The sequence below is a fragment of the Alosa pseudoharengus genome, unplaced genomic scaffold, assembly GCF_046254945.1.
Source record: "Alosa pseudoharengus isolate Yale_2024_CS ecotype anadromous, Long Island Sound unplaced genomic scaffold, YU_APseudo_1.1 YU_APseudo_1.1_scf_12, whole genome shotgun sequence".
Taxonomy (NCBI): domain Eukaryota; kingdom Metazoa; phylum Chordata; class Actinopteri; order Clupeiformes; family Clupeidae; genus Alosa; species Alosa pseudoharengus.
The window spans coordinates 1,831,007-1,847,271 of NW_027468587.1; the positions used below are offsets into that span (position 1 = coordinate 1,831,007).

Below are 16,265 nucleotides of genomic sequence, written 5' to 3' on the forward strand. Positions count from 1 at the left end.
TAGCCTTGCTGTTTGTTGCTGTTGTGAGAAGGCTATCTACCTACTTCATACCGTAGAAGAAGCAATGAAGCCGCTCTAGTTGCCATGGTGAATCAGTGATCGGTGGCGGGGTCTATTTGAGGGAGCCGTGAGCGCGCACTTATCCAGGATAGGTTTCACCCGGCTTGATGAATCAGTGTCTGCTCATCCTGGCTTGCTCGTTGTGCAACCAATTAAGCCTGTACCCTCTTGTTTTGGATTCATTGAGCGCAGCTCAGTAACTTCAGGGTATATGCAGGAATCATAGAGTTGAATTTACTTTTTACTACCTTTTTTACTACCTCCACAATATGTTTTACTACCAACACAACATCAAGCAGCAGCCCTTTTTTTTGTGTGTGTGTGTGTGTGTGTGAGGGGGGGGGGGGTATGCAAAGCACCACTTAGCCTACTACTTGCTATAAGGTATAAATCAATATTAGGTACCCTCATCATTAAGTATTGTCATTGTCAACAACAATGCTTTTTTGTAGTGTCGAGTTGAGTTTCAGTTGTCCTTAGCCCTAATAAGGTGAATAATAAAAAACAAATGACACTTAAAAACCAAACATGGTCAAAAATGAACAAACCACCGACTACCCCCCCCCCCCAAAAAAAAACCCTCCAGTCTAAGGATAGGCCCAGAAATCTATTTATATGGATATATAAATCCATTATTATTGGTATGGTATTGTTGTTGCACATTTGACACTAAAGCAGTCCGTGAAAACATGCACATCAGTGGACTGCTTTACTAATGCAAAATTGAAAACTATGATTTCATGGCATTACTCAGTATGGTTGCACGATGCTTGCATGATAAATACTTCCCAAAAAAACAGTAATTATAAGGATGACATTTAGGAGTGTAAATTAAGTTTACACAATTCGATACAATATCGATTCTTTAAGCCAACAATTTGATTCTTTTCAATACTTCAAAATGTGTAGCAATACGATTCGATGCGTTGCTGGGGTCTGTTGTCGATAGGAAATGATAGATTTTGGTTAATTTTCATGGATCCAAATGCCAATACTATAGGCTAAATTATAGGCCAAATAATGAACAATGACTGTGGAATCAGGTAGGTTACAAAGTTTGTTCTCTTCCCCCCCCTTACACCACCTGTCACTAGCTAGATGCTTTCAAATTTAACATGGTTTAAACTCGTATGTTGCAGTATACGTTTTCTGTCACTGCAATAAAACTAGCCTATTTGGAATATTTTGTAGGCCTGCTGTTCCTTTTATGAGAACAATTTAACTGACTGATCAAGTTTTCATAGGCTATTGAATGTTTTAAATGTGAATGCCATAAACTTAATTCACCATTAACTAGATTATTAGTTCTTCACGTAGTTGTTATCTAAATGCAGTGTTTTGTAGGCTATTCAAAGCATTTCACTCAGTTGTGGTGTAGGCCTATGTCTTGAGTGATCGCTGTCCCTTTAAATGTCTGGGACTTTAAGTTACGTTTCAACTGCATGCTGTTTTTGTTGATCGACAATAAATGACACACGCACTTGTGTGGTTAAAAGTGAATTGTTTTCACTCGTTTTCTTGCAATTCCCACGTAACATTAGATACTACAGTAGGTCTAGATTACATTTAAAAAAAATTTGTCGATTACTATCTCAGTGACTAGTTTGAACTTTGTTACTGATGGGCTAGGTGGAATAATTTCATTATTGCACGGTTCTGGATGATGACAGTCAGATGGCAGCGGCACTGACAGCTGAACGAAAGCTTAAACACTAGTCAAGTCCACAGTTGTTAAAACTTCCAGCTGAAGTAGCCTAGTGCGAACTAAGAGTGTAGCCTATATTTTCTTAGCTGCTATCAGAGTGATAGGCTAGCCTACATCTACCGCTCCTTTGCTACAAATATTATCAGATGAGTGACAGAAGCACTGGGCATTTGACCAGCAGGCCCATATGATAAAACACGCTGCTCTGGTTCCTCTGGTAGCCTGCGGTAGGGCCTAGATGACGTGAAAAAAACGAGTCTCGCCAAAAAGCATCCCTGCATCCCCCGCCCGAAAAAACTCTTCGGATCTGTACGATTCATATAAGTCGCCCAAAGGAACGTGAAGGAGGCACCAAAAAGCGCGTTGTTTGCATCCCTGTAATATCAACTGAGGCGAAAATGTTGTTGGCGTCGCTGATAGGCTGTCAACCACGGAACTCTACACAGTTTACTTTTACGTCATTGCTATCAACTCCGACTGACTCAGGTCCTGTTAGCACGTATATATTTTTTAATTAGGTAAGATGAAGTTAAAACATGACACAAATATTAAGCAAAAAATGTTTAACTCATAATATATTGAGGTGGTGATGAAAAATTTACTACCAAGTCAAATTGCATTTATTACCTTTTAATACCTTTCAAGGGCCTTCATTTTGGTAGATTCCATTTACTACCTTTTACTACCGCGCGGACACCCTGAACTTATCCCAGATGTCTTAATTCTGCTTTTGTGCAATAGGCCCCTGGTCGAAACAACTGTTATTAAAACATCTTGCCAAATGACTGCAGTTGGCTAATGTGGGTCATCATGCCTGTAAAATTAAATCAATCTGCTGCTATGCAGACCGCAAGGACTGTGATTGGTCAACTCGTCCTGTGTGTCTCTATTCGGTGTTTAAAGCAGCCTACTGTGGGGAGTAGCAACATGCTAGTTCACTGACAAGCTTTGCAAATAAACTCAGACGTATTTCGGTTAAAATTACGGGGTTATCCATTTGTAAAGTGTCTATACGTCAGTAACATTTTGAAATTAGCACTGCCAGCAAGCAATACTTTGTGGGCAGTTGTGCTAAAGTTCACTTGCTAACATAACTCAAACTGGCTGGCAGACACCTCACAAATAACCTTAGACTTATTTTCTGGTTACAGTAACTAGGCCAAGGGATTTTACTGTGCCTATTTACTCTTTACAAAATCTAAGCAAGAAAAGGCCAAACAAATAAGATTAATATTTTAGCATGACCGTCTGGGGTTTGCCGTTTCGGTGGTGAATGAGCGACGCAGATACAGGCGACACCGAACTTCGAAGCCACACACCCCCTAGCATTATGGCGGTGAAATGCACAGCGATGCAAAGCAACCTGACGCACAACTCTGAAAGGGTCACGACGGAGTCACTACAGCGTGGAGTTGACGCAAAAGCACGCTGCAGGCTAAAGTCTCAGCCAATCATAAAGGTGACGAGTCTACATCTCAGCCAATCGAAAAGGTGACTAGTCTGCATCTCAGCTAATCGAAAAGGTGACGAGTCTGAGTCTCAGCCAATCGAAAAGGTGACGAGTCTGAGTCTCAGCCAATCGAAAAGGTGACGAGTCTGCATCTATATTCAACCCACTGAGTATCCCACGGCCGAACTCGGCTAGGTTTTATTGTCCCCACTCACCTTTAAACAGGTGGCCCAGGGTGTACATCACGGCCTTAGTGTTCAAGTCGGAGAGGCCAGAGAAGAACTTGGACTCTGGGAACTGGTCATGAGCCTGAATGAGCGTACGCACTGCTTGCCTGCAAAACACAATATAAACATGAAGAATTACATCCACATCTCTCAAGAGCCAAACACAAGCCAACTGGCATTCCACACGGCACACTCATCTGCTGCCACACGGGCACACTCATCTGCTGCCACACGGGCACACTCATCTGCTGCCACACGGGCACACTCATCTGCTGCACACTCATCTGCTGCCACACGGGCACACTCATCTGCTGCCACACGGGCACACTCATATGCTGCCACACTCATCTGCTGCCACACGGGACACTCATCTGCTGCCACACGGGCACACTCATCTGCTGCACACTCATCTGCTGCCACACGGGACACTCATCTGCTGCCACACAGGCACACTCATCTGCTGCCACACGGGACACTCATCTGCTCACTGTCAGCAAAGCTGAGGGCAAAGACATTGCTGCTTGAGATGAATAGAGTTGCCGTTCACCTAGTCAGGAGTAGACAAATCTAATCTCTAATCCATCTTGCACAGCCCAGAGTGTGTTTGCCGAGTGTCCAAAGAAACCTGCTTGTCCGCTGGCCAAGTCTGTGGTGCAACTGGCTGCAGCACCCATACCATATCTGGATCTCTCCCTCACCATATCTGGACCCCACCCCATCTCTCTCTCTCACCCATACCATATCTGGACCCCACCCCATCTCTCTCTCTCACCCATACCATATCTGGACCCCACCCCATCTCTCTCTCTCTCTCACCATATCTGGACCCCACCCCATCTCTCTCTCTCTCACCCATACCATATCTGGACCCCACCCCATCTCTCTCTCTCTCTCACCATATCTGGACCCCACCCCATCTCTCTCTCTCACCCATACCATATCTGGACCCCACCCCACCCCATCTCTCTCACCCATACCATATCTGGACCCCACCCCATCTCTCTCTCTCTCACCCATACCATATCTGGACCCCACCCCATCTCTCTCTCTCTCTCACCATATCTGGACCCCACCCCATCTCTCTCTCTCACCCATACCATATCTGGACCCCACCCCATCTCTCTCTCTCACCCATACCATATCTGGACCCCACCCCATCTCTCTCTCTCACCCATACCATATCTGGACCCCACCCAATCTCTCTCTCTCACCCATACCATATCTGGACCCCACCCCATCTCTCTCTCTCTCTCACCATATCTGGACCCCACCCCATCTCTCTCTCTCACCCATACCATATCTGGACCCCACCCCATCTCTCTCACCCATACCATATCTGGACCCCACCCCACCCCATCTCTCTCACCCATACCATATCTGGACCCCACCCCATCTCTCTCTCTCACCCATACCATATCTGGACCCCACCCCATCTCTCCCTCTCACCCATACCATATCTGGACCCCACCCCATCTCTCTCTCTCTCTCTCACCATATCTGGACCCCACCCCATCTCTCTCTCTCACCCATACCATATCTGGACCCCACCCCACCCCATCTCTCTCACCCATACCATATCTGGACCCCACCCCATCTCTCTCTCTCACCCATACCATATCTGGACCCCACCCCATCTCTCTCTCACCATATCTGGACCCCACCCCATCTCTCTCTCTCACCCATACCATATCTGGACCCCACCCCACCCCATCTCTCTCACCCATACCATATCTGGACCCCACCCCATCTCTCTCTCTCACCCATACCATATCTGGACCCCACCCCATCTCTCTCTCTCTCTCTCTCACCATATCTGGACCCCACCCCATCTCTCTCTCTCACCCATACCATATCTGGACCCCACCCCACCCCATCTCTCTCACCCATACCATATCTGGACCCCACCCCATCTCTCTCTCTCACCCATACCATATCTGGACCCCACCCCATCTCTCTCTCTCTCTCACCCATACCATATCTGGACCCCACCCCATCTCTCTCTCTCTCTCACCCATACCATATCTGGACCCCACCCCATCTCTCTCTCTCTCTCTCTCACCCATACCATATCTGGACCCCACCCCATCTCTCTCTCTCCCATACCATATCTGGACCCCACCCCATCTCTCTCTCTCTCTCACCCATACCATATCTGGACCCCACCCCATCTCTCTCTCTCTCTCACCCATACCATATCTGGACCCCACCCCATCTCTCTCTCTCTCTCTCACCCATACCATATCTGGACCCCACCCCATCTCTCTCTCTCTCTCACCCATACCATATCTGGACCCCACCCCATCTCTCTCTCTCACCATATCTGGACCCCACCCCATCTCTCCCTCTTCCACTCACTTCCTGTCAGTCTCTCACTATCCTAATAAATCCACGGGGCAGCTGTGGCCTTCTGGTTAGCGCTTCGGACTTGTAACCGGAGGGTTGCCGGTTCGAACCCCGACCAGTAGGCACGGCTGAAGTGCCCTTGAGCAAGGCACCTAACCCCTCACTGCTCCCCAAGCGCCGCTGTTGATGCAGGCAGCTCACTGCGCCGGGATTAGTGTGTGCTTCATCTCACTGTGTGCTGTGTGTGTTTCACTAATTCACGGATTGGGATAAATGCAGACCAAATTTCCCTCACGGGATCAGAAGAGTATATATACTTATACTATACTTACTTATATACTTAATAAAAGCAAAAAGCCCCAAAATATACTGAAAAAAAGAAAATTTCACAATTACTGGTAATGGTCAAGGTGTGCTTACCTGTACTTGTTGTGTCGGAGGAGCTGGTAATGGTCAAGGTGTGCTTACCTGTACTTGTTGTGTCGGAGGAGCTGGGCGATTTGGATGGCGGCGTCCCGGTCGCTTCTCTCATCTTCGGCGTTCACCTCCTCCTCTTCATCCCCCACCACCTCACCATCATCATCAGTGCTGGGCTCAAGAAGGGCCATCACCGTCTGCAGAACCTCTGGCTCCATAGCAGACCACAGTTCCACAGCAGAGATCACAGCAACTGAACACACACACACACAGATGTAAGTACAAAAGGTGAGACCATCTGCACTCTCTTTAGAAGCAGCATGTTTCAATTAGAGGACATCACCCTCAGATTTCCAAAGAAGCAGCTCATAGCTCAGTGAATTCCACCGACAACAGAGTCTCAACCTACACACACACACACACACACACACACACACACACACACACACACACACACACAGTGTAAGTCCCACCCTCGGTCCTTTTGCGCGTGTCTTTGCGAGAAGGCATTAGGAGCAGGACTGGGTTTAATGTAGGCCGGCCCTTACAGCAGAGCAGCAAACCTCCGCTGTCCTGCCAAGATTACCGGCCAGTGTGTGTGCAGGAGAGCCCAGCCCCTGATTCAGAGAGCTCGCATTCGCCTTGGGATCATCACTGGGTAACACACTCCAAGAAAGCCTTGGGATCATTACTGGGTAACACTCCAGTTAAGCCAGTTAGTTGGAGAAAGTCCTTTTACCTGGTGACTTCTCAGTCATCTTGTCCTTCATCTCTTTCAGTTTGGCAGTTTCTTTCTCTAAGGGCTTCTTCAGATCTGCACTGCTGAGCTGCATGGGGAAAAAGTTTAAGTTTAAGTTCCAACTGAACCATACAGACTCGGCAAAACTTCAGACTAAAACAGAAATAAAAAATTAAAAAATTTAAAAAAAACACAAACACCACAGATCAATTCACATCTTAATGGTAAAATGGCTTCAGGAATGTTCCGGATAAAAAAAAAAAAACCCTATTCTAAACCTAGGGTCTATTTTCAGAAGCCAACAGGTTCAAACTGTTGTTTGAGAGCATAATTACGTTAAGTGGTTTAGTTTGGAGCAAGAACCTTGCTTGCATTAACACCAAGTTGTCTTACAGTGAAAGCGAACTGGGCATACAACGTCAAAAACAAACTATTTTACATCACTGACAATGGCGGCTACTCTTTGTTGTTCATTGACTGGTTGGCGATGCATTTGTTAATTGCCTCGTTATGAGTCCGCTACTCACTCATTTTACACCACTGACTATGTTCAGAGTCTCACAGAACATAGTCAGTGATGTAAAATAGTTTGTTTTTGACGTGAGTATGCCCGAATCCCATCACTGTAAGACAATTTGGTGTTAATCTAAACGACGGGCTTGCTCAAAACTCAGTGTTTCCCATACATTGACTAATCTGTGGCGGGGGGCCACAAAATAAAAATCGGCCACCACACATAAATATTCTGTTTTATTTAATTTAAATTAAATATAAGATCAAATACTTGCATTGCCATTGAGCTGCGCTTTTTATGCACGCAGCCTTTCCTTGCCCCGCCCCGCTCTCTCTCTTGTAGCCCGTTGCCCCTCCTCTAAATGTGCATTTAACAAAATATTCACGATTGTTGAAGGATTGTTGTTGCCACATAGAATCATTGCATATAGAAGACGTCTGGCTAAATTGCTAAAAATTTGTTCAAAACTGCTGCATTGAAGTAGCCTAGAAATCTAGACGCACCCTAGCGGCGGCAAATTAATTTGCTCAGCTTGTACGTCTAGTATCGAACCATAGGAATTTCTATTGGCTTAACACCGTGGATGACGGCCAATCACAGCGCTCTATTTCGTTAGAGAGTCTTAAGGCGGGCTTAACAGGATAACGACATCCTGCGACGGTGAACAACAAGGAAGGTGGCTATGGCAAACGAAGAGCGGTTGTTTGAATCGGCGTTGGCGTCAACTTTGGAGGAGTTGGACTTGTGCTTTTCTTTGAAAGTAGATCAACACAATGCAAGTCATTCCTTTCGAAGAAGGATGTATTTGCCGTTTTGCCGACCGGATACGGATATGGTCGTAGCGCTGGCCTATTGCATGCCTAGGCAGTTTGAAAGACAATTCTCTGCCCGCCCCTTGGATTAAGCGAGGTGAATGATTCGATGCCAGACTATACATGTCAATGATATAGGATGGCCCGCCAGGCTAGCATTGAAGTTAACTCTGCTAAGATCTTATCACAACATAGTAGGCTACATTGAAGAGACTAAACTAAGTTAAGTTATGCAATCAAGCAAAATCTCAAAGCTAACGTTAAAATACTGTTTGGATGTCGAATTTACCATGCTTAGCCTACTTACAGCTGCTTGTCAATTTCGTTGAAGGTCTCATTTTATTGACTCTGACACTGAATGTTTGCAAAATCCCGATGTAAATGGAAAAGTGTTTTCCAAAACTCAAAAGTGCTTGTCCCAAGGAGAAGTACGAACCTCTATTTTAACTATGTAGAAAACGTTATGAATTGCATCCACATCAGCAGCCTTTAAACTGTATTACAATTGCAATTTGCAAGGGTTCCCTCAAGTGACAGGCACTCAATTAGACCTATACACTACCAAGACGACCCCACCCCCCCTTGTCCAAGTCAGCTACCGCCACAAATTGAATCCAATTCTGTGGGAAACACTGAAACTCCAATTAACATAATTACGATCTCTTAAACCTGTTAGCTCAAAACTCCACAAATTAACATAATTACGCTCTCTTAAACCTGTTAGCTTCTTAAACCTGTTAGCTTGCGAAAATAGACCCTAGGTTGTTTTTTGCTCCAGAACATTCTTTAAAATGTCGTAGGTTTGACAGCAGAGCACATAGCTCTACCTCAGCTTGATGTGTGTGAGCACCATTTTAATGCAAGCACCTTGCAGCTGTAGGGATTGTGTGCAATGAAGGCAGCCAGCAGCTGGATGGCGCTCTTGCACACGTTGACAGATTTGTCAGCCAGACGGCCCACAGCAAACTCCATCACCTCAGTGTAGCGGCACAGGGGCAGTGCCTGAGGAGGAAGGAAGGGACAGAGTTATGATGCAAATGCCCATCTGGACACACCAGGAAACGGTCATACACAACAACGACGACAACAACAACAACAACCTCACAGGGACGGAATACAGGAAAAACTAGGAAGACAAGACACATGTATGACGGCATCTCAATACACTCCTATTGTTTATCACAACATTGTAAATAAATAGAAATTGCTAATTGCCCTCAGATTACCAAAGAACAAGATCAATGCAGACTGGCTGGTATGGAGAGTGCCATGATTCCATGCTTACTCACACACACACACACACACACACACACAATGTAAGCAGTTCCCTCGTCTCCCACTCATGACTGGAAGAGAGAGGATCACGTGGGGTGGCTGCTAGTTTCTTTAGATGGGCCCTTACAGCAGAGTAGCAAACCTTCGCTGCTCTACCAAGATTACCCACCAATCAGAAAGCAGGAACACATGGCCTCTCAGCCAATGAGCTCAAATGTGCCTAGTTCTCCTCACTGGGCATGAACTCTACACCCTGCACAATTAAATTACACACACACACAATTACCATCACCCAAGTTGTTCTAACTGCAGCGATTTACTTGTGGAGTTTAGGAAAAGTCCACCACAAACATGAACCCATGACTATTGATGACTATTGATCCCATGCTCCATCAACTGCTACACTAAAGGCAAGCACAGTCAGCCCGTGTGTACCACCTTGCTGTTGACGATGCGCGCATACACCTGGAGGACGTGCGTGCGCACGTTGGAGTGCGTGTCGTGCATGTGCTCCTGCAGTGTGTCCAGGAAGCGGTCGCGGTCCGCCCGGGCCGAGTCCTCCAGCTGGTCGCCGGACAGGATGCGCACCAGCACCTCCCCGAGGATCTCGCACAAGGCCACGCGCATGCTGGGGCTCTGCAACAATAGACCAACAATATAGCATATGCAGTGACGAGCTAAATACCAGCACCTCCCCGAGGACCTCGCACAAGGCCACGCGCATGCTGGGGCTCTGCAGGGAGAGGAGGCCAACGGTCACGGGGAGACAACTGCTATTTGCAACGTGTACGGTTACGGGGATAGAACTGCTATTTGCAACGTGTACGGTTAGGGGGATAGAACTGCTATTTGCAACGTGTACGCAACATGGCTGCAACGTGTACGCGGGGCGCGGGGAGATATCTGCTATTTGCAACGTGTACGCAACATGGCTGCAACGTGTACGCGGGGAGAGAACTGCTATTTGCAACGTGTACGGTTACGTATGGTATAAAATTCTCGCCAAAAGTTTTCTGTACCTGTACCAAAGTTTTGTGCTTGTAAGAATATTTTGTGCTCGTAAAAAATATTTGTGTACATGTAAAAATAATTTGTGTCTGTAAAAATATTTTGTGCATGCAAAAATGGTTTGTACATCTTCAAATCCGTTTTGTCACTGTGTAGAAAAAATGTTTGTGAATTTGCGAACGATTTTTGCACGCACGGATTTTCCATTTGCAAGTGCGCATCTGTTTTCTACAGACATGAAACAGATCTACGGGTACGAAACGAATTTACAAGTACAAAACTTTTTTACAAATTTTCCCAAAACAGGCAATCACAGCACTGCTTACTGAACGGACAATCAGCCTATCAACTGTCTCTGCTAACGTTACGTGAAAGCACCGCACATGGGAAATACAAAGGGAGGAATGACTAGTCGGAAAACTCTAACACAATAACTATACAGAACAATTATCATTAATAATAATAATACTAACCCTGTGGGAACAATAACTCTTAATGAGACATGGTAAACTACCCAATTTCGTGTAAAAGTACAATGGTTAGGGCGTGTGAAATCCGTCTTTTAAGTCCAGAATGAATGGGTCTTTAGTCATAGTCAGCCTAAAGCCACCCTGAACTTTTTTGGTCATGTAGCAGTAACTGTTATGTTCTAGCTAGCTTAGGTAACAAGCTAACTTAGCTAACAAGCAAACACCTCAACTTAACTCTATTTCTTCCCTACTATGAATCTAATATCATTAACTAGAACTAATAAACAGTATAGTTTAAAACGCGAGCACTGGATAGGTAATTAGTAGGTAACAATAGGTAATGGCAGCTAACTGGGCTAGTATTGGCTGGGCTAAGCTAACGTCAAAGATACTGCTTTTATCAACCGTCTCTGCTAACGTTACGTGAAAGCACCGCACATATAACGTGGGAAATACAAAGGGAGGAATGACTAGTCGGAAAACACTATAACACAATAACTATACAGAACAATTATATCATTAATAATAATACTATTGATCCGAATTTTATTAGTTCTAGTTAATGATATTAGAGTAGGGAAGGAATAGAGTTAAAGGAGAAGTTCGGTGTGAAATTGACCTTAGCTGTACTGAAAGATGTTGCCGAGTACTTACATGTGTCAAATAGGCACCTTCGCTCACCCCCTAGCATTCCGAATTACGCCGTTTTTAGCCGAGTAGCTGTGGGGGGCATAGCGTAGCCTATGCAGCTAAATCGCTATTTTTACACAATTAAAAAGGTTCCAAGACCCTCAGAAGTCTCCCAATGCAGTGTGGAGTTACTTGGAACCTTTTTAATGGTGTAAAAATAGCGATTTAGCTGCATAGGCTACGCTATGCCCCCACAGCTACTCGGCTAAAAACGGCGTAATTTGGAATGCTAGGGGGTGAGCGAAGGTGCCTATTGGACACATGTGAGTACTCGGCAACATCTTTCAGTACAGCTAAGGTCAATTTCACACCGAACTTCTCCTTTAAGTTGAGCTGTTTGCTTGTTAGCTAAGATAGCTCTTCTTTTTTAAGTGTTTCACCTCTTCTGAACTGTGGTGTTTACATGTACCAGAGCAGTATGTCCAGCGTTTCAGAAATTAAAGAAGCGAGCTGATCGGCTGACTGGCCGTTCAGTAAGCAGTGCTGTGATTGGCTGTTTTGGGAAAATTTGTAAAAAAGTTTTGTACATTTGTACTTGTACATTCGTTTCGTACCCGTAGATCTGTTTCATGTCTGTAGAAAACAGATGCGCACTTGCAAATGGAAAATCCGTGCGTGCAAATATCGTTCGCAAATTCACAAAAAAAAAATTCTACACAGTGAGAAAACAGATTTGAAGATGTTCAAACCATTTTTACATGCACAAAATATTTTTACAGATACAAACTATTTTTACATGTACACAAATCATTTTTACGAGCACAAAATATTCTTACAAGCACAAAACGTTGGTACAGGTACAGAAAACTTTTGGCGAGAATTTTATACCATAGTTACGGGGATAGAACTGCTATTTGCAACGTGTACACCAACGCAACATGGTTGGTGAGTCAGTTGTGCACGGCTTTAAATATTGGTTAGATGCAATAACCACATGATCAGAGTGCATCCCTGGCCTTAGCGTATGCAGTGACGAGCTAAATACCCCTGTTCAAAGCTTCTCTAGAACGCATCCCTGGCCTTAGCGTATGCAGTGACGAGCTAAATACCCCCGTTCAAAGCTACCCTAAAACGCCAACAGCTTGAGCCACAGGTGCAATAGACAAATAGATACAGAGAGCAAAGACAATTATTGTGCCTCAGAAAATCAGACATTTTTAGTGCTGATTATTTATATATATATATATATATACACACATACACACACACACACACACACATATATATATATACACACATTTTTAAATACATGAAAACAAGAGAAGCAGGTGATTCTCTTAATGAAGATGTTGTGACTGAGAATCATCTATGCATATCTGTGAAGGTAGCAAAGGTCAGAGGCTAATATGTTTAATGTGTGTGTACGCACCTCTCCCTCCAGGTGTGTGAGAATGACGCTAATGTTGGGGATCATGATCTCGGGCACCAAGGTGCTGAGCTCAGACAGGAAACTGGAAAAGGCCTTCACCCCAGAGCCCTCTCTGCTCAGCTCCTCACTGGACTTCTGGCCAATCTCCCTGCAGCACACACACACACACACACACACACACACACACACACAGCAAACTTACATAGTTAAAAATATAGATGTATCCCCATGATACTCAAGGTACCACAGCTATAAGAGTGAACTCTAAAGCCATCAACTGTGCATTAACTTGGTGCTGAGAGCATCTCCACTTATGAGAAAAGCTCAACTGTTACCTCATGATTTCTCCAACGATGGCTTTGACACCAAACTCCGAGCTCCAGGTGGCTACTGCCTGAGCACACACCCCAGCCAGCTGCTCAAAGTGCTGCAAGAGCTGAATCACTTTCACCCGAGCTCCTGTAATTAAAAATAATAATAATTAAATAAAACACAAACCAGACCATCATACTGGGAGAGATGCTCCTCTCAAATCATGACGCCAAATCAAAACTTAATTTAGAGTAATGACAGCAGAAGAGCCCATGCGCTACATTTGCAGCACCAGAATGCTGTGTGTGTGTTTCCACTCACACATCACTGCTTATGTACTGTGAGCTGCTTTGGACAAAAGTACCTGCCAAATACTAAACACATCACTGCACACACATTACTGCTTATACGTGTCAGCACATGTCTGTATACTGACCCAACATGTGGTTGTACTTCTTGATCATGACCCCAAGCAGGTGTATGATCAGGTCTCGGGTGGGCTTGCTCTTCACATGGCTGATGGTGGGATTCTCCAGAAGCTTGTAGCAGCAGCACGTCACACAGCTGTACCAAGAACACGAACACACACACACACACACACACCCCATTAAAGAGAGAAAAAGCACTAATTGTATTTACGCTGACACAGGACAAAGTGTTGCGTTGTCCAATTTCACTCTGGTCTTGCAGTCCAACAAGGCATGAAAGTTTAAAAACTATTTAAAAACAAAAACATCTAACAACTTCCCTCCTACCTCTACCATCTCCTTCAACTACACTTCCCTAGTAGCTAAACGTCTGCACTTGCCTAGTAGCTAAACGTCTGCACTCCACTAGTAGCTAAACGTCTGCACTCTCATCCGCTGGCAGTGGTATGTATTGGTACCCGAGGGCTCATTTGCCATGTAGATATAATGTTATTCCTTTGCAAGTCACTTTGGATAAAAGTGTCTCCTAAAAGAATAAATGTAAACGATGTAAATGTAAACCCAAGAATAGATAACTGAGCAGAGAGAGGAGTGCGGGGCGACCTGACAAACTCCTCCTCGACCAGCGACAGACTCCAGAGGGACCGGACGTCCAGCTGCAGGAGCTGGGACAGACACTGCAGGACCACCTCCCTCTCCGAGTCCCACTGCACCAGGCCCTCGCCGCCTCTATTCTTCTTACCGCCCTGCAAACACACACACACACACAGCCAAATTCACTAACACAGCTCTACATGAAACCTCTGCTCCTCTTCATCCTTTATACCTTAACTGGCATCATGTCCATGGACACTTTCAGGCCCTTCAAAGTTAGCTGCAATGTTTCTGATCATTGCTGATTGCCCTCAGATTACCAAAGAACAAGATCAATGCAGACCGGCTGGTATGGAGAGTGCCATGATTCCATGCTTACTGACACACACACACAGACAGACACAGACACACACACAATGTAAGCAGTTCCCTCGTCTCCCACTCATGACTGGAAGAGAGAGGATCACATGGGGTGGCTGCTAGTTTCTTTAGATGGGCCCTTACAGCAGAGTAGCAAACCTTCGCTGCTCTACCAAGATTACCCACCAATCAAAAAGCAGGACAACATGGCCTCTCAGCCAATAGAGCTCAAATGTGCCTAGTTCTCCTCACTGGGCATGAACTCTACACCCTGCACGAGTACGTCACACATCCCTCAGCAAGCATGTGGGACGGATTTACCTTGCCAGTGGCCGTGACGATGCTCTGCCTGTAAGAGTCACTCTCCAGCGTCTCCGTGAACTTGCAGAGGAGGAAGACGCTCATCTTGACAGCGTTGAGCTGCAGCTTGCGGTCGTCTGCTGAGAGGACACCAGCATCCAGCATGGAGGGCAGAGAGATCGACAGGCCTCTGACCACTAACACAACAGGACCGGGAGCGGGAGGGAGGGTTTAGTCTTACAATATGCATCATATACAACAACACACACACACAGTGTACAGTGCAAAAGTCTTGGGCTGCTTAACTTGTTTAGCTGCTATGTTTTACTGTAGTTAGTTCATATATGTACAACCAGAAAATACAATGTTTTACTGTAGTTAGTTCATATATGTACAACCAGAAAATACAGGAAAGGAAATGCAGCATTTCAAAAGCATCAAATGTAGTTTACATCAAACATTGCTAAAAAAAATCCAAAGCTGGCTTATACACACAGACAGTACAACACACTGAAGGGAAGTGTTTCAAGTACTGCATGTCTGGTAAACTAGATAGATACTTTATTGATCCCCAGGGGAAATTCAAGGTCTCAGCAGCATACATACAACACAAACACATTCTCTAACAGCAGAAAGAGTAATTAAAGTATATAATATAAAAACACAACTAAGCAACATAATAAGGACAGTACAAGAATATGCTTAATATACTAAATACAAATTATACTAACTGACACTTAATACAATATATAAAAATATACTAAATACAATTTACAAAAATACAAATTATACTAACACTTAATCTAAATCAATTTTAAAAACAGTATCCACATAGTGGTGATTAATCAATCAGAGGCGCTTGCAATGGCAATGACTGAGGCAGGGACTGATCCTGTGATTTCTTGTACATAGTAAGGTATGGTAAGGTGCTCTGTGTGAATGAGTGACATGGTGGTAGTGCAATGGTGATCGTGGTGATGGTGATAGTGCAAATGAGTAAGACCAACAGCGCAACAGTGCAACAATGCAGAAGTAAGTAAAGTAAAGTCTATATATCTATATATTGAACTATTAAGAAAAAGTATAAGTGTGGCCACAGTTCGGCTGTGGCATGGAGGGGGGGGGAGGTTATGCATATGTGCTAATGTAGCACGCAAACAGTGAGGCATAAAGACAGTGGTACAAGTGGCTA

General features: G+C 44.8%; 1 protein-coding gene and 3 non-coding genes across 4 annotated transcripts in view; all 4 read right to left on the reverse strand.

The window, feature by feature from the left end:
• ncapd2 (non-SMC condensin I complex, subunit D2) overlaps nucleotides 1-16,265 on the reverse strand; it is a 55,133-nt gene that overhangs the window by 37,734 nt on the left and 1,134 nt on the right. The window contains exons 5-14 of the mRNA XM_076279697.1: nucleotides 15,095-15,270; nucleotides 14,423-14,565; nucleotides 13,828-13,955; nucleotides 13,415-13,538; nucleotides 13,080-13,227; nucleotides 9,981-10,178; nucleotides 9,135-9,269; nucleotides 6,942-7,029; nucleotides 6,254-6,455; nucleotides 3,431-3,549 (exon numbers count right to left, since the gene is read on the reverse strand). Coding sequence (XP_076135812.1) covers nucleotides 3,431-3,549; nucleotides 6,254-6,455; nucleotides 6,942-7,029; nucleotides 9,135-9,269; nucleotides 9,981-10,178; nucleotides 13,080-13,227; nucleotides 13,415-13,538; nucleotides 13,828-13,955; nucleotides 14,423-14,565; nucleotides 15,095-15,270 — 1,461 coding nt within the window. The remainder of the gene's footprint in view (nucleotides 1-3,430; nucleotides 3,550-6,253; nucleotides 6,456-6,941; nucleotides 7,030-9,134; nucleotides 9,270-9,980; nucleotides 10,179-13,079; nucleotides 13,228-13,414; nucleotides 13,539-13,827; nucleotides 13,956-14,422; nucleotides 14,566-15,094; nucleotides 15,271-16,265) is intronic.
• Nucleotides 6,543-6,862, reverse strand: LOC143119722 (small nucleolar RNA U85). Its single transcript, XR_012986325.1, has one exon. It is a non-coding gene; the product is annotated as a small nucleolar RNA U85 (small nucleolar RNA).
• On the reverse strand, nucleotides 9,480-9,781 carry LOC143119723 (small nucleolar RNA U85). The gene has a single exon (XR_012986326.1). It is a non-coding gene; the product is annotated as a small nucleolar RNA U85 (small nucleolar RNA).
• LOC143119725 (small nucleolar RNA U85) lies at nucleotides 14,720-15,030 on the reverse strand. The gene has a single exon (XR_012986327.1). It is a non-coding gene; the product is annotated as a small nucleolar RNA U85 (small nucleolar RNA).